General features: G+C 50.6%; 1 protein-coding gene across 1 annotated transcript in view; it reads left to right on the top strand.

Annotated features, from left to right (window-relative positions):
- Positions 1-19,335, top strand: part of LOC116969415 (epithelial discoidin domain-containing receptor 1-like) — a 31,814-nt gene extending 12,479 nt beyond the window's left edge. The window contains exons 7-13 of the mRNA XM_033016292.1: positions 2,074-2,172; positions 7,581-7,828; positions 9,998-10,125; positions 11,608-11,805; positions 12,995-13,229; positions 15,603-15,752; positions 18,539-19,335. Of these exons, the coding sequence (XP_032872183.1) occupies positions 2,074-2,172; positions 7,581-7,828; positions 9,998-10,125; positions 11,608-11,805; positions 12,995-13,229; positions 15,603-15,752; positions 18,539-18,679 (1,199 nt within the window). The 3' untranslated portion in view covers positions 18,680-19,335. The remainder of the gene's footprint in view (positions 1-2,073; positions 2,173-7,580; positions 7,829-9,997; positions 10,126-11,607; positions 11,806-12,994; positions 13,230-15,602; positions 15,753-18,538) is intronic.
- The last annotated feature ends 798 nt before the right edge of the window (positions 19,336-20,133 follow it).

Below are 20,133 nucleotides of genomic sequence, written 5' to 3'. Positions count from 1 at the left end.
CCATGATCACAATGAATGGCTCAAAGGGCCGAATAGCCTCCTCCTGCGCCTATTTTCTATTTTCCAATACCGCTGGGGTGTAAACTGCCCAAGCGAAATATGAGGTGCTGCTCCTCCAATTTGCGGTGGGACTCACTCTGGCCAAGGAGGAGGCCCAGGACAGAAAGGTCGGATTCGGAATGGGAAGGGGAGTCGAGGTGCTGAGTTGTCCTCCAGATTCGGGGACAGTTTCGGCCTAGCTGTTATCAGGCAACTGAACCATCCTATCACCAGCTGGAGAGTGCTCCCGGCCTCCCATCTACCACATTGGAGACCTCTGCACCATCTTTAGTTGGACCACACTGGACTTTATCTTGTACTAAACGCTGCATCCTTTAGCCCTCTATCTTTACACTGTGGACAGGTTGATGTGGTCTTGCACTGACTGGACAGCACGCAACAAAAAGCTTTTCACTGACAGAGTCAAGAGAGTTTATTGTCATGTGTCCCAGATAGGACAATTAAATTCTTGCTTGCTGCAGCACAACACAATATTGTAGGCATAAATACAGAACTGATCAGTGTGTCTATATACCATAGAATATATATATACACATTACAGTTCAGAGTTTGTTTGAAGTTGTGTTTAATAGCCTGATGGCTGTGGGGAAGTAGCTATTCCTGAACCTGGTTGTTGCAGTCTTCAGGCTCCTGTACCTTCTGCCTGAAGGCAGCGGGGAGATGAGTGTGTGGCCAGGATGGTGTGGGTCCTTGATGATGCTGCCAGCCTTTTTGAGGCAGCGACTGCGATAGATCCCCTCGATGGTGGGGAGGTCAGAGCCGATGATGGACTGGGCAGTGTTTACTACTTTTTGCAGTCTCTTCCTCTCCAGGGTGCTCAAGTTGCCGAACCAAGCCACGATGCAACCGGTCAGCATGCTCTCTACTGTGCACCTGTTGAAGTTCGAGAGAGTCCTCCTTGACAAGCCGACTCTCCGTAATCTTCTCAGGAAGTAGAGGCGCTGATGTAGAGGCTTTCTTTATAATCGCATCAGTGTGCTGGGACCAGGAGAGATCTTCGGAAATGTGCACGCCCAGGAATTTGAAGCTCTTGACCAATGTACAAAGGAAAAGATGGGATAATTTTCCAATTTCAGTGTGTTGGGCCAACAATGTTTACGACACTTGCTCTTGGTGTGTAGCTGGCAGCGGTAGAGTTGCTGCCTCACAGCGCCACAGACCCGGGTTCCATCCCGACCACGGGTGCTGTCTGCACAGAGTTTGCACGTTCTCCCCGTGACCTGCATGGGTTTTCTCCGAGATCTTCGGTTTCCTCCCACACTCCAAAGACGCACGGGTTTGCAGGTTAATTGGCTTGGTGTAAGTGTAAAAATTGTCCCTAGTGGGTGTAGGATAGTGTTAATGTGCGGGGATCGCTGGTCGGCACGGACCCGGTGGGCTGAAGGGCCTGTTCCCGTGCTGTATCTCTAAACTAAACGAAACAGTCCCCTAGAGTCAGGGGAGAGAGAAACCAGAGATATGGAAGCATAAGGTGCGAAAACGAGAGATCAAAGGGGAAGAAGCTTCAAGGAGAATGTAGGATAGATACTTTCAAGAGAGAGCTAGATAGGGCTCTTAATGATTGTGGAGTCAGGGGATATCAGAATCAGAATCACACTATATTCGCCAAGTATATGTTTTGCAACATATACAAGGAATTTCATTGGCCAGGTCAGTCACACAATTAAAAGAACCAGATCACTCAAAAACACATTTTAACATAAACTCAAAAACACATTAATGATAGCGGAGTCAGGGGATATGGGGAGAAGGCAGGAACGGGGTACTGATTGGGGATGATCGGCCATGATCACATTGAATGGCGGTGCTGGCTCGAAGGGCCGAATGGCCTACTCCTGCACCTGCTGTCTGTTGACTATTGTCTAGGGTTGTGTTGTGTGTCCCCCCTATCCTCCCCCCCCCCCCGATGCCCTCCCATGTGTTTGTTCCACCCCACCCCATACCACCCTCCCCTCCCTGTCGCTCCGTCACCCTTGTTGTTCATCGTCCCTTCTGTTTCCTCCTCTCCGACAGCACTCCTGTTAAACAACCCAGCCTATCACGTGTTACTTTCTCAGCAGAATGGAGCCGATGGCTTCTCCAAGGACCAGATTAAGCCAATCAACACTGATGGTAAGGACCTCACCAAGTTGGGTTGCCGATTGGGTTGAGTTGGGATTGCCCTTGAGGGAGCGCAGCGTAGGTCCACTAGGCCGACCCCCGTGATGGCGGGACTGTCATATGCTGAGGATGAGATAGCCGAACATTTGGATAGATGAGATAGCCAAACATTTGGAGAGCAGGAACAGGATCGGTCGTGGATTTACGAAGGGGAAATCATGCTTGACTAATCTTCTGGAATTTTTTGAAGGATGTAACTAGGAAAATGGACAAGGGAGAGCCAGTGGATGTAGTGTAACTGGACTTTCAGAAAGCATTTGATAAGGTCCCACATAGGAGTTTAATGGGCAAAACTAGGGCACAAGGTATTGGGGGTAGAGTGCTGACATGGATAGAGAAGTGGTTGGCAGACAGGAAACAAAGAGAAGGGATTAACGGGTCCCTTTCAGAATGGCAGGCAGTGACTGGTGGGGCACCGCAAGACTCGGTGCTGGGACCAGCAGTGACTAGTGGGGTACCGCAAGGCTCGGTGCCGGGACCAGCAGTGACTAGTGGGGTACCGCAAGGCTTGGTGCTGGGACCAGCAGTGACTAGTGGGGTACCGCAAGGCTCGGTGCTGGGACCAGCAGTGACTAGTGGGGTACCGCAAGGCTCGGTGCCGGGACCAGCAGTGACTAGTGGGGCATCGCAAGGCTCGGTGCTGGGACCAGCAGTGACTAGTGGGGCACCGCAAGACTCGGTGCTGGGACCAGCAGTGACTAGTGGGGTACCGCAAGGCTTGGTGCTGGGACCAGCAGTGACTAGTGGGGCACCGCAAGGCTCGGTGCTGGGACCGCAGCTATTTACAATATACATCAATGATTTGGATGAAGAGATTCAAAGTAACATTAGCAACTTTGCAGATGACACAAAGCTGGGTGGCAGTGTGAACTGTGAGGAGGATGCTATGAGAATGCAGGGTGACTTGGACAAGTTGGGGGAGTGGGCAGATGCACGGCAGATGAAGTTTAATGTGGATAAATGTGAGGTTATCCACTTTGGTATCAAAAACAGGAAGGCAGATTACTATCTAAATGGCATCAAGTTGGGAAAAGGGGAAGTACAACGGGATCTGGGGTTCCTTGTTCATCAGTCTATGAAAGTAAACATGCAGGTACAGCAGGCAGTGAAGAAAGCAAATGGCATGTTGGTCTTTATAACAAGAGGAGTCGAATACAGGAGCAAAGAGGTCTATCTGCAGTTGTACAGGGCCCTAGTGAGACCACACCTGGAGTATTGTGTGCAGTTTTGGTCCCCTAATTTGAGGAAGGACATTCTTGCTATTGAGGGAGTGCAGCGTAGGTTCACCAGGTTATGGCGGGACTGTCATATGCTGAAAGAATGGAGCGGCTGGGCTTGTACACTCTGGAGTTTAGAAGGATGAGAGGGGATCTTATTGAAACATATAAGATTATTAAGGGTTTGGACACGCTAGAGGTAGGAAACATGTTCCCGATGTTGGGGGAGTCCAGAACCAGGGGCCACACAGTTTAAGAATATGGAGTAAGCCATTTAGAACGGAGACGAGGAAACACTTTTTCTCACAGAGAGTTGTGAGTCTGTGGAATTCTCTGCCTCAAAAGGGCGGTGGAGGCCGGTTCTCTGGATACTTTCAAGAGAGAGCTAGATAGGGCTCTTAAAGATAGCGGAGTCAGGGGATATGGGGAGAAGGCAGGAACGGGGTACTGATTGGGGATGATCAGCCATGATCACATTGAATGGCGGTGCTGGCTGGAAGGGCCGAATGGCCTCCTCCTGCACCTATTGTCTATTGTCTATTGAGACTGAGGGAGGGCGGGCAGGCAGGGAATGGAAGGAGATGGCAGATAGAGGTTATTCGACCAACAAAAGAGGGCCCCTCACCTGCTGAAGAAACTCCTGAAAGAACAGGTTACTGTAGACAGGTGAACCCAAAATGCTGGAGTATCTCAGCGGGGGCAGGCAGCGGCTCTGGAGAGAAGGAATGGGCGACGTTTCGGCCCGAGCCCCTTCTTCAGTCTGAGAGTCAGGGGAGAGGGGAAACCAGAGATATGGAAGTTTAAGGTGTGAAATGGAGACTTCAAAGGGGAAGAGGATCAAGGAAAATGTCGAACAGGTCATTGTTTAGCTCGGGGAAGACAACGAGGCCTACAAAGATTAAATGGTGGGAGAACTGGGAAGTGGGAGGGGATGGAGAGAGAGAGAGAGTGGGAAAACAAGGGCTACTTGAAGTTGGAGACGTCAATGTTCATACCGCTGGGGTGTATTAGCTGCCCAAGCGAAACATGAGGTGCTGCTCCTCCAATCTGCGCTGGGCCTCACTCCGACAATGGTGGAGGCCCGGGACAGAAAGGTCGGTGTGGGAATGGGAGGGATTAGGATCGGTTGAAGGAGCCGCATCGATTCCCGGGTTCAGATCCCACGATGACACTTGCGCAACTTTGGGAAAGTTTGCATGGAACCTGGGACAAGTTAGTGATAGAATGGAATGGGAGTGGGAACTGGCATTCCAGCCTAACTTGCCCACACCGACAAAACATGCCCCGTCTGCACTAAGCTAACTTACCTGCGTTTGGCCCACATCCCGCTAAACCGATCCTGTCCCTGTCACTGTCTGAATGTTTCCTAAATGTTGTGATCGTACCTGCCTCGAGCAGCTGGTTCCACGCACCCGCCACCCTTTGCGTGAAAATGTCGTTTAGTTTTAGAGATACAGTGGGGGAACAGGCCCTTCGGCCCACTGAGTCCACCATGCTGTCCATTGAACGCACGTACACTAGTTCTGTCCTGCGCATTCGGGGGCAATTTACACAGGGGGCAATTATCCTACAGGCTCGCACGTATTTGGGGTGTGGGAGGAAACCGGAGCACCCGGAGCTAACCCACACGATCACAGGGAGGACCTACACACTCCGTACGGACAGCACCTGAGGTCAGGATCGAACCTGGGTCTCTGGTGCTGTGAGGCAGCAACTCTGCCTCTGCGACACCGTGCAGACCAACTTACATCTCCATCTTTCTGTCTCTCTCTCTCTCTCTCTCTCTGTCTCTCTCTCCGCCTCTCTCTCTCTGTCTCCCTCTGTCTCTCTCTGTCTCTCTCTGTCTCTCTCTGTCTCTCTCTGTCTCTCTCTGTCTCTCTCTCTCTCTCTCTCTCTCTCTCTGTCTCTCTCTCTGTCTCTCTCTCTCTCTCTCTCTGTCTCTCTCTGATCTCTCTCTGTCTCTCGTCTCTCTCTCGTCTCTCTCTCGTCTCTCTCTGCCTCTCTCTGTTCTCTGCCTGTCCTCTCTCTGTCTACTCTCTTGTCTCTGTCTCGCCTCTCTCTCTCCTCTCTCTCTCTCTATTCTCTCTCTCTCTCTCTCTCTCTGTCATCTCTTCTCTCTCTCTCTGATATATGCTTCTGTGTCTCTCTCTCTGTCTCCTCATCTGTCATCTCTCTGTGTCTCTCTCTGTCTTCTCTCTCTGTCTGTCTGTCTCTCTCTCTCTCTCTCTCTCACCTAGAGGGCACAGCTTTAAGGTGAGAGGGACAAAGTAGGCAGGGCAGGTTATTATATGTAGTGTCGAGTGGTGAATGGCTGGAAGGTGCTGCAGCAGGTAATGGTTGAAGCAGATAGTGACATTTCAGTGCGTTTTAAACAGCAATATTGATATGGAAGGATATCGATTATGTGGAGGTAGATGTGATGGTCTCAGCATCATGTTCGGCCCAGGCAATATGGGCCGAAGGGCCTGTTCCAGTGCTGGACTGTTTTATGTTCAATGGATATAAACAATAGTTCTCATCGACCCAGATCAATCAAACAGCCGTTCTCTCACCGTGGAGTCTTGTTTTGTTTCGAGAGTCAGCGCGGAAACAGGCCCTTCGGCCCAGCTAGTCCGCGCAGGACCAGCGATCCCAGCTCACTAAAGGGCCTGTCCCTCTTGCCGATTTTTGTCAGCGACTGCCGGTGTCATATTTGGGACGACAGATGGCACAATGGGCTAAGTGTTCGGCTGGCGACCGGAAGGTGGCCGGTTCGAATCCCGCTTGGAGTGCATACTGTCGTTGTGTCCTTGGGCAAGACACTTCACCCACCTTTGCCTGTGTGTGAATGTGTGTGAATGTGTGTGAGTGATTGGTGGTGGTCGGAGGGGCCGTAGGCGCAGATTGGCAGCCACGCTTCCGTCAGTCTGCCCCAGGGCAGCTGTGGCTACAGAAGTAGCTTACCACCACCGAGTGTGACTGAGGAGTGAATGAATAATGCGATGTAAAGCGCCTTGAGTATTAGAAAGGCGCTATATAAATCCCATCCATTATTATTATTATTATATCAGTGTTGCCAAAAGATTTTGAACATTTTGATTTAAAAAAAATTCGCAACACTTGGAAAAACAGCAGCCGAACCAATACGTCACCACGGCGCGAATATTTCGGTGACCTGATACGTCGGTCAATGATGCCGGCAGCCGCCGAAACAAATCGGCAAGTGGGTCAGGCCCTTTGCACTATCCTACGCACACTTAGAGACAATTTACTATTTTAACCAAACCAATTAACCTGCAAACCTGCACGTCTTTGGAGTGTGGGAGGAAGCCAGAGCTCCCGGGGAAAACCCACACAGGTCACGGGGAGAACGTGCAAACTCCGCACAGACTGCATCTGTAGTCGGGATTGAATGAAATTGGCCTGTTGGCCTTCATAACAAGAGGAGTTGAGCATAGGAGCAAAGAGGTCCTTCTGCAGTTGTACAGGGCCCTAGTGAGACCACACCTGGAGTATTGTGTGCAGTTTTGGTCCCCTAATTTGAGGAAGGAGATTCTTGCTATTGAGGGAGTGCAGCGTAGGTTCACCAGGTTAATTCACGGGATGGCGGGACTGTCATATGCTGAGAGAATGGAGCGGCTGGGCTTGTACACTCTGGAGTTTAGAAGGATGAGAGGGTATCTTATTTAACCATATAAGATTATTAATGGTTTGGACATGCTAGAGGCAGGAAACATGTTCCCGATGTTGGGGGAGTCCAGAACCAGGGGCCACACAGTTGAAGAGTAAGGGGTAAGCAACAAGGAAACATTTTTTCAGACAGAGAGTTGTGAGTCTGTGGAATTCTCTGCCTCAGAGGGCGGTGGAGGCCGGTTCTCTGGATGCTTTCAAGAGAGAGCTAGATAGGGCTCTTAAAGATAGCGGAGTCAGGGGATATGGGGAGAAGGCAGGAACGGGGTACTGATTGGGGATGATCAGCCTTGATCACATTGAATGGCGGTGCTGGCACGAAGGGCCGAATGGCCTCCTCCTGCACCTATTGTCTATTGTCTATTGAACCCGGGTCTCTGGTGCTATAAGGTCGCGACACTAGTCTTGGGGCGTAGATTTTGACTCGGGACGACCTCCCCCTTGACCTCCCGTTCCCTCTGCTCTCCTTCCCAGCATGCAACGGGGAGTACGCGGAGCCCGACCTCACCAAGATGGCGGCGGCGCAGGCGGGCTGCCCCAACAGCGTGCCCCACTACGCCGAGGCGGACATCATCAACCTCCAGGGGGTGACTGGGAACAACACCTACGCCGTGCCCGCCCTGGCCGTGGACGGGCCGGCCGGCAAGGACGTGGCTGTCGGCGAGTTCCCCCGGCAACGCCTGGTCTTCCGCGAGAAGCTGGGGGAGGGGCAGTTTGGGGAGGTGAGTAGATGAGGGGGGGAGGGGGGAGGGGAGGAGGGCGTTGAGCGGGCGGGACTATCATCAATGGGTGTCATTAACATCACAAGGAATTGGAGGAGAATTAGGCCATTCGGCCCTTCAAGTCTACTCCGTCGGTCAATCAATAGACTATAGGTGCAGGAGTAGGCCATTCGGCCCTTCAAGTCTACTCCACCATTCAATCAATAGACAATAGGTGCAGGAGTAGGCCATTCGGCCCATCAAGTCTACTCCACCATTCAATCAATAGACTATAGGTACAGGAGTAGGCCATTCGGCCCATCAAGTCTACTCCACCATTCAATCAATAGACTATAGGTGCAGGAGTAGGCCATTCAGCCCATCAAGTCTACTCCACCATTCAATCAATAGACTATAGGTGCAGGAGTAGACCATTCGGCCCTTCAAGGCTACTCCACCATTCAATCAATAGACTATAGGTGCAGGAGTAGGCCATTCGGCCCATCAAGCCTACTCCACCATTCAATCAATAGACTATAGGTGCAGGAGTAGGCCATTCAGCCCATCAAGTCTACTCCGCCATTCAATCAATAGACGATAGGTACAGGAGTAGGCCATTCGGCCCATCAAGTCTACTCCAACATTCAATCTATAGACTATAGGTGCAGGATTAGGCCATTCGGCCCTTCAAGTCTACTCCACCATTCAATCAATAGACTATAGGTGCAGGAGTAGGCCATTCGGCCCATCAAGTCTACTCCACCATTCAATCAATAGACTATAGGTGCAGGAGTAGACCATTCGGCCCTTCAAGTCTACTCCACCATTCAATCAATAGACTATAGGTGCAGGAGTAGGCCATTCGGCCCTTCAAGTCTACTCCGTCGGCCAATCAATAGACGATAGGTACAGGAGTAGGCCATTCGGCCCATCAAGCCTACTCCTATAGATTTGATTATCTACTCAATAGACAATGGACAATAGGTGCTGGATTAGGCCATTCTAAGCCTATCCTATCCATGTACCTATCTAACTGTTTTTAAAACGTTGAGATCGTACTAGCCTCAGCTAACTCCTCTGGCAGCACATTCCATATACCTGCGACCATTAGGCAATAGGTGCAGGAGGAGGCCATTCGGCCCTTCGAGCCAGCACCGCCATTCAATGTGATCATGGCTGATCATCCCCAATCAGTACCCCGTTCCTGCCTTCTCCCCATATCCCCTGACTCCGCTATCTTTAAGAGCCCTATCTAGCTCTCTCTTGAAAGCATCCAGAGAACCGGCCTCCTCCGCCCTCTGAGGCAGAGAATTCCACAGACTCACAACTCTCTGTGTGAAAAAGTGTTTCTTCGTCTCCGTTCTAAATGGCTTGCCCCTTATTCATAAACTGTGTTCTGGACTCCCCCAACCTCGGGAACATGTTTCCTGCCTCTAGCGTGTCCAAACCCTGAATAATCTTATATATTTTTCAATAAGGTGCCCTCTCATCCTTCTGAATTCCACAGAGTGTACAAGCCCAACCGCTCCATTCTCTCAGCATATGACAGTCCCGCCATCCCGGGAATTAACCTGGTGAACCTACGCTGCACTCCCTCAACAGCAAGAATTGTCTATTGTCTATTGTCTACCCATGTATGTTAATCCCAGACTGATTCCTGGGATGGCAGGACTTTCATATGAAGAAAGACTGGATAGACTCGGCTTGTACTCGCTAGAATTTAGAAGATTGAGGGGGGATCTTATAGAAACTTACAAAATTCTTAAGGGGTTGGACAGGCTAGATGCAGGAAGATTGTTCCCGATGTTGGGGAAGTCCAGAACAAGGGGTCCCAGTTTAAGGATAAGGGGGAAATCTTTTAGGACCGAGATGAGGAAAACTTTTTTCACAGAGAGTGGTGAATCTCTGGAATTCTCTCCCGCAGAAGGTAGTTGAGGCCAGTTCATTGGCTATATTTAAGAGGGAGTTAGATGTGGCCCTTGTGGCTAAAGGGATCAGGGTGTATGGAGAGAAGGCAGGTACAGGATACTGAGTTGGATGATCAGCCATGATCATATTGAATGGCGGTGCAGGCTCGAAGGGCCGAATGGCCTACTCCTGCACCCATTTTCTATGTTTCTATGTTTCTAATCCCATTTGTTCTTGCATTCGGTGAGTTGGCACCAATCTGGGATCTCTCGCTCCCCGCAGGTTCACCTCTGTGAAGTGGACAACCCTCAGGAGCTGGAGGGCCTGGGTTTCCCCCTCAACATCCGGAAAGGCCGCCCCCTGATGGTGGCCGTGAAAATGCTGCGCTCAGATGCCACCAAAAACGCCAGGTAGGTCTCCGCTCCTATCTCTTGGGCATCTTTTCGAAACTACATAAAATTCTTAATGGACTGGATGGGCTAGATGCAGGGAAAATGTTCTCGAAAAGATCATCCACACATTTATCTCCTCCCTGCCTCGATGACTGCAACTCCCTCTACACTGGCATCAGCCAATCTTCCCTGTCCCGCCTGGAACTGGTCCAAACCGTCGCAGTGTGCGAGACTCCTGACGGGCACCTGAAAAAGGGACCACATCACCCCGATCCTGGCCTCTCTCCACCGGCTCCCTGTGCGGTTCCATATAAACTTCAAGCACGTTAGTACCTGCACCAATGTGAAGCACTTTGGTCAACGAGATTTGTTTTTAAATGTGCTATAGAAATAAAATTGACTTAGACAATAGACAATAGGTGCAGGAGTCGGCCATTCGGCCCTTCAAGCCAGCACCGCCATTCAATGTGATCATGGCTGATCATCCCCAATCAGTACCCCGTTCCTGCCTTCTCCCCATATCCCCTGACTCCGCTATCTTTAAGAGCCCTATCTAGCTCTCTCTTGAAAGTATCCAGAGAACCGGCCTCCACCGCCCTCTGAGGCAGAGAATTCCACAGACTCACAACTCTCTGTGAGAAAAAGTGTTTCCTCGTCTCCGTTCTAAATGGCTTACCCCTTAATCTTAAACTGTGGTCCCTGGTTCTGGACTCCCCCAACATCGGGAACATGTTTCCTGCCTCTAGCGTGTCCAAACCCTTAACAATCTTATATGTTTCAATAAGATATCCTCTCATCCTTCTAAACTCCAGAGTGTACAAGCTCAGCCGCTCCATTCTCTCAGCATATGACAGTCCCGCCATCCTGGGAATTAACCTTGTAAACCTACGCTGCACTCCCTCAATCGCAAGAACGTCCTTCCTCAAATTAGGGGACCAAAACTGCACACAATAAATACTCCAGGTGTGGTCTTACGAGGGCTCTGTACAACTGCAGAAGGACCTCTTTGCTCCTATACTCGACTCCTCTTGTTATAAAGGCCAACATCCCGAAACGTCGCCTATTCCTTCTCTCCATAGATGCTGCCTCACCCGCTGAGTTACTCCAGCATTTTGTCTACCTACAATATTCTAAATGCGGCCTCACTAATGTCTTATATGTAAGATTACCCAGAGTGTGAAGAAGGGTCTCGACCCGAAACATCACCCATTCCTTCTCTCCATAGATTCTGCTTCACCCGCTGAGTTACTCCAGCATTTTTGTCTACCTACGATATTCTAAATGCGGTCTCACCAACGTCTTATATGTAGGTTTACAAGGAGTCAGGAGAAGGGTCTCGACCCGAAACGTCGCCCGTTCCTTCTCTCCAGAGAAGGTGCTGCCTGTCCCGCTGAGTTACTCCAGCATTTTGTCGGCTTGTGGGTTTGCGCGATGGGGTTTATGACGGTGGGACTGTCGGCTTGCTCTCTGACTCCTGTTCCTTCCCGTTCCCGACGACAGGAACGACTTCCTGAAGGAGGTGAAGGTCATGTCCCGGCTGAAAGACCCCGACATCATCCGCCTGCCGGGGGTGTGTGTCCGGGACGACCCGCTCTGCATGATCACGGAGTACATGGAGAATGGCGACCTCAACCAGTTCCTCGGCCAGCACGAACTGGGAGACAAGTTTGCAACGGCCACCAACGTCCCGTGTATCAGGTTAGACCGGCTGCGCCATTCCATCACGGCTGATCTCTCCTTCCTCCTCAACCCCATTCTCCTGCCCGCCCACCCAGAATTACAAACATAGAAGCATAGGTGCACGAGTAGCCATTCGGCCCTTCGAACCAGCACCGCCATTCAATAGACAATAGGTGCAGGAGTAGGCCATTCGGCCCTTCAATGTGATCACCGCCATTCAATGTGATCATGGCTGATCATCCCCAATCAGTACCCCGTTCCTGCCTTCTCCCCATATCCCCTGACTCCGCTATCTTTAAGAGCCCTATCTAGCTCTCGCTTGAAAGCATCCAGAGAACCGGCCTCCACCCAGGCAGAGAATTCCACAGACTCACAACTCTCTGTGAGAAAAAGTGTTTCCTCGTCTCCGTTCTAAATGGCTTACCCCTTAATCTTAAACTGTGTGTGGCCCCTGGTTCTGGACTCCCCCAACATCGGGAACATGTTTCCTGCCTCTAGCGTGTCCAAACCCTTAACAATCTTATATGTTTCAATAAGATCCCCTCTCATTCTTCTAAACGCCAGAGTGTACAAGCCCAGCCGCTCCATTCTCTCAGCATATGACAGTCCCGCCATCCTGGGAATTAACCTGGTGAACCTACGCTGCACTCACTCAATAGCAAGAATGTCCTTCCTCAAATTAGGGGAACAAAACTGCACACAATATTCCAGGTGTGGTCTCACTAGGGCTCTGTACAACTGCAGAAGGACCTCTTTGCTCCTATACTCAACTCCTCTTGTTATGAAGGCCAACATGCCAATTTCATTCAATCCCGACTACGGGTGCAGTCTGTGCGGAGTTTGCACGTTCTCCCCGTGACCTGCGTGGGTTTTCCCGGGAGCTCTGGCTTCCTCCCACACTCCAGGTGTGGTCTCACAACTGCAGAAGGGCCTCTTTGCTCCTCGTGGTATGAAGGCCAACAAGCCAAACCTACACACAATGCTCCAGGTGTGGTCTCACTAGGGCTCTGTACAACTGCAGAAGGGCCTCTTTGCTCCTATATTTGATTCCTCTTGTTGTAAAGGCCAACATGCTATTCGCGACCTCCTACGAACTTGTGGTGACCATGAGTCGAGGGAAACTTGGCAGATGTCGCCGATTAGGGTCGTGAAAGTGGGACAGGGGCTTAACTCTCTCTCTCTCTCTCTCCCTCTCCTCCCTCCGCAGCTACCCCAGCCTGGTGCACATGGCCAGCCAGATCGCCTCGGGCATGAAGTACCTGGCCTCCATGAACTTTGTTCACCGTGACCTGGCCACCCGCAACTGCCTGGTGGGCGAGAACTACGCCATCAAGATTGCCGACTTCGGGATGAGCCGCAACCTGTACGCGGGAGACTACTATCGCATCCAGGGGTGTGCCGTGCTTCCCATCCGCTGGATGGCCTGGGAGAGCATCCTGCTGGTGAGTTAACGGGGGGCGTGGGCGGAGGGATGAAGAGGGTGCAGGAGGAGTCGAGTGTAGGAGCAAGGAGGCCCTTCTGCAGTTGTACAGGGCCCTAGTGGGACCACACCTGGAGATTTGGCCGGTTGGCCTTCATAACACTAGGATTTGAGTACAGGAGCAAAGAGGTCCTTCTGCAGTTGTTCATGGCCCTAGTGAGACCACACCTGGAGTATTGTGTGCAGTGTTGGCCCGTTGGCCTTCATAACAAGAGGAGTTGAGTATAGGAGCAAAGAGGCCCTTCTGCAGTTGTACAGGGCCCTAGTGAGACCACACCTGGAGTATTGTGTGCGGTTTTGGCCTGTTGGTCCCACATAAGAGATTAGTATACAAACTCAAAGCACACGGCATTGGGGGTTCAGTATTGATGTGGATAGAGAACTGGCTGGCAAACAGGAAGCAAAGAGTAGGAGTAAACGGGTCCTTTTCACAATGGCAGGCAGTGACTAGTGGGGTACCGCAAGGCTCAGTTCTGGGACCCCAGCTATTTACAATATATATTAATGATCTGGATGAGGGAATTGAAGGCAATATCTCCAAGTTTGCGGATGACACTAAGCTGGGGGGCAGTGTTAGCTGTGAGGAGGATGCTAGGAGACTGCAAGGTGACTTGGATAGGCTGGGTGAGTGGGCAAATGTTTGGCAGATGCAGTATAATGTGGATAAATGTGAGGTTATCCATTTTGGTGGCAAAAACAGGAAAGCAGACTATTATCTAAATGGTGGCCGATTAGGAAAGGGGGAGATGCAACGAGACCTGGGTGTCATGGTACACCAGTCATTGAAAGTAGGCATGCAGGTGCAGCAGGCAGTGTAGAAAGCGAATGGTATGTTAGCTTTCATAGCAAAAGGATTTGAGTATAGGAGCAGGGAGGTTCTACTGCAGTTGTACAGGGTCTTGGTGAGACCACACCTGGAGTATTGCGTACAGTTTTGGTCTCCAAATCTGAGGAAGGACATTCTTGCCCTAGAGGGAGTACAGAGAAGGTTCACCAGACTGATTCCTGGGATGTCAGGACTGTCTTATGAAGAAAGACTGGATAGACTTGGTTTATACTCTCTAGAATTTAGGAGATTGAGAGGGGATCTTATAGAAACTTATAAAATTCTTAAGGGGTTGAACAGGCTAGATGCAGGAAGATTGCTCCCGATGTTGAGGAAGTCCAGGACTAGGGGTCACAGCTTAAGGATAAGGGGGAAATCCTTTAAAACCGAGATGAGAAGAACTTTTTTCCCACAGAGAGTGGTGAATCTCTGGAACTCTCTGCCACAGAGGGTAGTCGAGGCCAGTTCATTGGCTATATTTAAGAGGGAGTTAGATGTGGCCCTTGTGGCTAAGGGGATCAGAGGGTATGGAGAGAAGGCAGGTACGGGATACTGAGTTGGATGATCAGCCATGATCATATTGAATGGCGGTGCAGGCTCGAAGGGCCGAATGGCCTACTCCTGCACCTAATTTCTATGTTTCTATGTTTCTGCAGTTGTACAGGGCCCTAGTGAGACCACACCTGGAGTATTGTGTGCGGTTTTGGCCTGTTGGCCTTCATAACAAGAGGAGTTGAGTATAGGAGCAAAGAGGCCCTTCTGCAGTTGTACAGAGCCCTAGTGAGACCACACCTGGAGTATTGTGTGCAGTTTTGGCCTGTTGGCCTTCATAACAAGAGGAGTTGAGTATAGGAGCAAAGGGGTCCTTCTGCAGTTGTACAGAGCCGTTCTGCAGCTGTAATGTGGATAAATGTGAGGTTATCCACTTTGGTATCAAAAACAGGAAGGCAGATTACTATCTAAATGGCGTCAAGTTGGGAAAAGGGGAAGTACAACAGGATCTGGGGGGTCCTTGTTCATCAGTCAATGAAAGTAAGCATGCAGGTACAGCAGGCAGTGATGAAAGCCAAGTTGGCCTTAGTGAGACCACACCTGGAGTATTGTGTGCAGTTTTGGTTTCCAAATTTGAGGAAGGACATTCTTGCTATTGAGGGAGTGCACCGTAGACTGTGGACGGCTCGAACGGAGACGAGGAAACACTTTTCACGCAGAGAGTTGTGAGTCTGTGGAATTCTTTGCCTCAGAGGGCGGTGGAGGCCGGTTCTCTGGAGACTTTCAGGAGAGAGCTAGATAGGGCTGTTAAAGATAGCGGAGTCAGGGGATATGGGCAGGAACGGGGTCCTGATTGTGGATGATCAGCCATGATGACATTGAATGGCGGTGCAGGCTCGAAGGGCCTGGTTGACTGGGTGGGTCAGTCCCAGTGGCTGTCGGCTCCTGCAACTGGAAGGACGGTTCTTGGCTGCTCTGACCTGGCGACCCCTCGCTCTCTGTCTCCCCCCCTCGCAGGGCAAGTTCACCACGGCGAGTGACGTGTGGGCGTTTGGCGTGACGCTGTGGGAGGTGCTGGTCCTGTGCAAGGAGCAGCCGTACCACCAGCTGACTGACGAGCTGGTGATCGAGAACGCAGGCGAGTTCTTCAGGGAGCTGGGCAAGCAGGTGAGTGGGGGGCAGCACGGGGGGGGGGGGAAAGGTTGACCAGACAAGAGGGGGACAGGGGAGATGGTGGGGATAGGGGGAGGGGAATATAGAGGGTGGGATATGGAGGGTGAGATATGGTGGGTGGGATATAGAGAGGGGGATATGGTGGAGGGAGATATGGAGGGTGGGATGGAAGGTGGGATATTGAGTGTGAGATGTGAGGGGGATATGGAGGGTGAGGGAGGGAGATATGGAGGCTGGGATATTGAGGGTGAGATGTGAGTGGAGGGGGATATGGGGAGGGAGGGAGATATGGAGGCTACGATATTGAGGGTGAGATATGGGTGGGATATGGAGAGGGAGGGAAGGAGATATGGAGGGTGGGATTGAAGGTGGGATATTGAGGGTGCAATATGGTGAGTGGGATATGGAGAGGGGGGATATGGAGGGTGTTATAGAGGGGGGGGATGTGGAGCGTGGGATATGGAGAGGGGAATATTGAGGAGAGGGATATGGATAGGGTGATCTATATTGGATATTGAGGGTGAGATATGGAGAGGGAGGGGGATATGGAGGGTGGGATTGAAGGTGGGATATTGAGGGTGATATATGGTGGATGGGATATCGAGAGGGGATATGGAGGGGTATACATAGGGGGTAGGGGATGTGGAGGGTGGAACATTGAGGGTAATATCTGGAGAGGGGGATATGGAAGGGATATAGAGATGCAGGTGGATGGATGGAGGATATGGAGGGTGGGCTGGAAGGTGGGACATTGAGGGTGAGATGTTGGTGGGATATAGAGAGGGGGACATGGAGGAGAGGGTGGATATAGAGGAGGATGGCGATATGGCAGGTGGCATTGAAGGTGGGATATTGAGGGTGAGATATGGAGGGGGGCATATGGATGGATATGGAGAGGGAGATATGGAGGGATATGGAGAGGGAGGATATGGAGATGGAGGGGGGATCTCTATTGGATACTGAGGGTGAGATGGTGGGTGGGATATGAAGAGGGGATATGGAGGGTGTGATATTGAGGGTAAGATCTGGAGAGGGGGATATGGAAGGGGATGGATGGATGGGAGATATGGAGGATGGGATTGAAGGTGGGATATTGAGGGTGAGATATTGGAGAGAGGGATATGAAGGGGAGGGAAGGGGATATGGAGAGGGGCACAATAAGGAGGGGTGAGAGAGGGGAGAGAATGGAGGGGGAGAGGTAGAGAGGCAGACGCTCTCCCTGGATGAACCACACTCCTCTAGGTGTCCCATCTTGTTTCCTTCTTTCTCAATGTCTCTCTCTCTATCACCCCCTCGCCCCTCTCTCTCTCTCTCCCCCTCTCTCTCTCTCTTCCCCCCTCTCTATCATTTTCTCTCATTCTCGTTTTTTCCCAACTTTTTCTCGTTTTCTCTCCCCCTCTCTCGTTTTCTCCCTCGTTCTCCTTCATTTTCTCGCTCGTCTCTCTCTCTCCCCCCTCGCCTCTCTCTATCTCTCTCTCTCTCACCCTCTCCCTCTCCCCCTCTCTCGCGCCTCTCTCTCTCTCTCTCTCTCTCCCGTTCTCTCTCATTTTCTCTCTCACTCATTTTTCCCCTCTCTTTCTCGTCTTCTCTCTCTCTCTCATTTTCTCTCTCTCTTTCTCTCTCTCCCTCTCGTTTTCTCCCTCTCGTTTTCTCCCAACTTCTCTTTCATTTTCTCTCTCTCTCTCTCTCTCACTCTCTCTCTCTCTCTCTCTCTCTCTCTCTCTCTTTTTTAAATTTTAAATTAAAAAAAGTTATTGGCATGATAAAATACATTGTTATCTTGCCAAAGTATAAAACATAACATACATATTTAAAATGCATAAATATAAACACAAGTATACAGTGCATGGATAGATATGTCCCTGGGACGACAGATGGCACAATGGGCTAAGTGTTCGGCAGGTAGCCGGTTCGAATCCCGCTTGGAGTGCATACTGTCATTGTGTCCTTGGGCAAGACACTTCACCCACCTTTGCCTGTGTGTGAATGTGTGTGAGTGATTGGTGGTGGTCGGAGGGGCCGTAGGCGCAGATTGGCAGCCACGCTTCCGTCAGTCTGCCCCAGGGCAGCTGTGGCTACAGAAGTAGCTTACCACCACCGAGTGTGACTGAGGAGTGAATGAATAATGCAATGTAAAGCGCCTTGAGTATTAGAAAGGCGCTATATAAATCCCATCCATTATTATTATTATTACATACATATATATATATATATACATACACTTGCAATACACCTATAGCCCTTTATTGATGCTACACGTTCTTGCAGCTGTAAGCAGTACAACACAATGGCAAGTTTAGCAATTCAATATTAATTTCTTAGTATCAGTTTATTAGTATCGTAGTATCTATCGCAGTCGCTGCCTCAAAAAGGCGGGCAGTATCATCAAACACCCACACCATCCTGGCCACACACTCATCTCCCTGCTACCTTCAGGTAGAAGGTACAGGAGCCTGAAGACTGCAACATCCAGGTTCAGGAATAGCTACTTCCCCACAGCCATCAGGCTATTAAACCTGGCTCGGACAAAACTCTGATCATTAATAACCAATTATCTGTTATTTGCACTTTACCAGTTTATTTATTCATGTGTGTATATATTTAAATAATGGTATATGGACACACTGATCTGTTTTGTAGTCAATGCCTACTATGTTCTGTGTGCTGAAGCAAAGCAAGAAGTTCATTGTCCTATCAGGGACACATGACAGTAAACTCTCTTGACTTGACTTGACTTGACTTGTATCTCCCTCTCCCCCCGCCCCACCCCCCTCCCCCAGGTCTACCTGCCGCGGCCACCCATCTGCCCGCAGGCCGTGTACGACTTGATGGTTCGCTGCTGGAGGCGAGACTCCAAGGATCGCCCGACCTTCCAGCAGGTCCACCAGTTCCTGACGGAGGATGCCATGAACATGGTGTAGCGAGCATGATGCGCCGGTCGGCAAAGCCCGCCGCAACCGCCAGGCCCGGCGACCGGGGGCGCGGACGGATGCGCCGCCGTTTCCGTAGCAGCTTCACATTAGAGCCCGGGTGTTCATAGGTTTACTTTTCTTTCGCCCTGCAGTAGCCGCTGGATCGCTGACCAGTCTCTCTCTACTTGTTGGGGGGGAAGGGGCACTCCAACGCTGGGGACCCCACCCCCCCCTCACCCCGCCCAACCTTCAGGTGGAACCCAGGAGCCAGCTTCATCCCTGGCAAAAAGAAAGCAAGGATCGGATCGGATCGGGAAGCTGCAAATCCCGGCCTCTATCTCCTTGTAGCGGAAGACACTGGAATTTGAAACTTTTTTTTTAGCCGGGACGGTTCGGGACGTCCTCTCGTATCTCTCTCCTGCTTCATCTCAGCTTCAGGAGGGAGGGAGAGGGAGGGGACGCATGTTGTCTCCGCCCAGGACTGTTGCTGTGTACTACTGTAATTCACAATGTTTGTGTGACTACTGACACTCCAATCAGCGGCGAAAAATCAAGTGTGTGTGAGTCTGTGTGTGTACGCACGCATCTGTGTGTGTGTGTGTGTGTGTACGTGTGCGTGTTAGTGTGCGTACCTGTGCGTGTGTCAATATATGTGTGTGTATGTACGTGTGTGCACGCGTGTTTGTGTGTACATGTGTCATGAGTATTTACGGTAGAGACCCGGGTTCGATCCTGACTACGGGTGCTGTCTGTACAAGGTTTGTACCTTCTCCCCGTGGGTTTTCTCCGACATCTTCAGTTTCCTCCCACACTCCGAAGACGTGCAGGTTTGTAGGTTAATTGGCTTGGTGCAAGTGTAAAATTGTCCTTGGTGTGTGTAGGATAGTGTTAGTGTGCGGGGATCGCTGGTCGGCACGGACCCGGTGGGCCGAAGGGCCTGTTTCCACGCTGTATCTCTAAACTAAACTAAAATAATTGACCACTGAAAATTAATGCTTGTGTGTGCGTGCGTGTGTGTGTGTGTCTGTAAATGAGTGTACATGTGTGTGTGTCTGCAAATGAGTGTACATGTGTGTGTGTGTGTGTGTGTGTAAATGAGTGTACATGTGTGTGTGTGTCTGTAAATGAGTGTACATGTGTGTATATTTGCGTGAGTATAAATGGAAAGGCGTTTGCATGCCTGTGAATGTGTGCACACGTGTATATGGTGCATATGTTTGGGTGTGTATGTGAATGAGTGTACAGTTGTATATTTGCATGAGTATACATGGATGTGTGAATGCATGCTTGAAAGTGTGTGAACGTGTGCACACGTATATACTGTGCATATGTTTGTGTGTGTGTGTGTAAATTATTGTACATGTGTATATTTGACAATAGACAATAGGTGCAGGAGTAGGCCATTCGGCCCTCCGAGCCAGCACCACCATTCAATGTGATCATGGCTGATCATCCCCAATCAG

The sequence above is a fragment of the Amblyraja radiata genome, unplaced genomic scaffold (assembly GCF_010909765.2).
Source record: "Amblyraja radiata isolate CabotCenter1 unplaced genomic scaffold, sAmbRad1.1.pri S36, whole genome shotgun sequence".
NCBI classification, from domain to species: domain Eukaryota; kingdom Metazoa; phylum Chordata; class Chondrichthyes; order Rajiformes; family Rajidae; genus Amblyraja; species Amblyraja radiata.
This window is presented reverse-complemented; position numbering and strand designations above follow the sequence as displayed.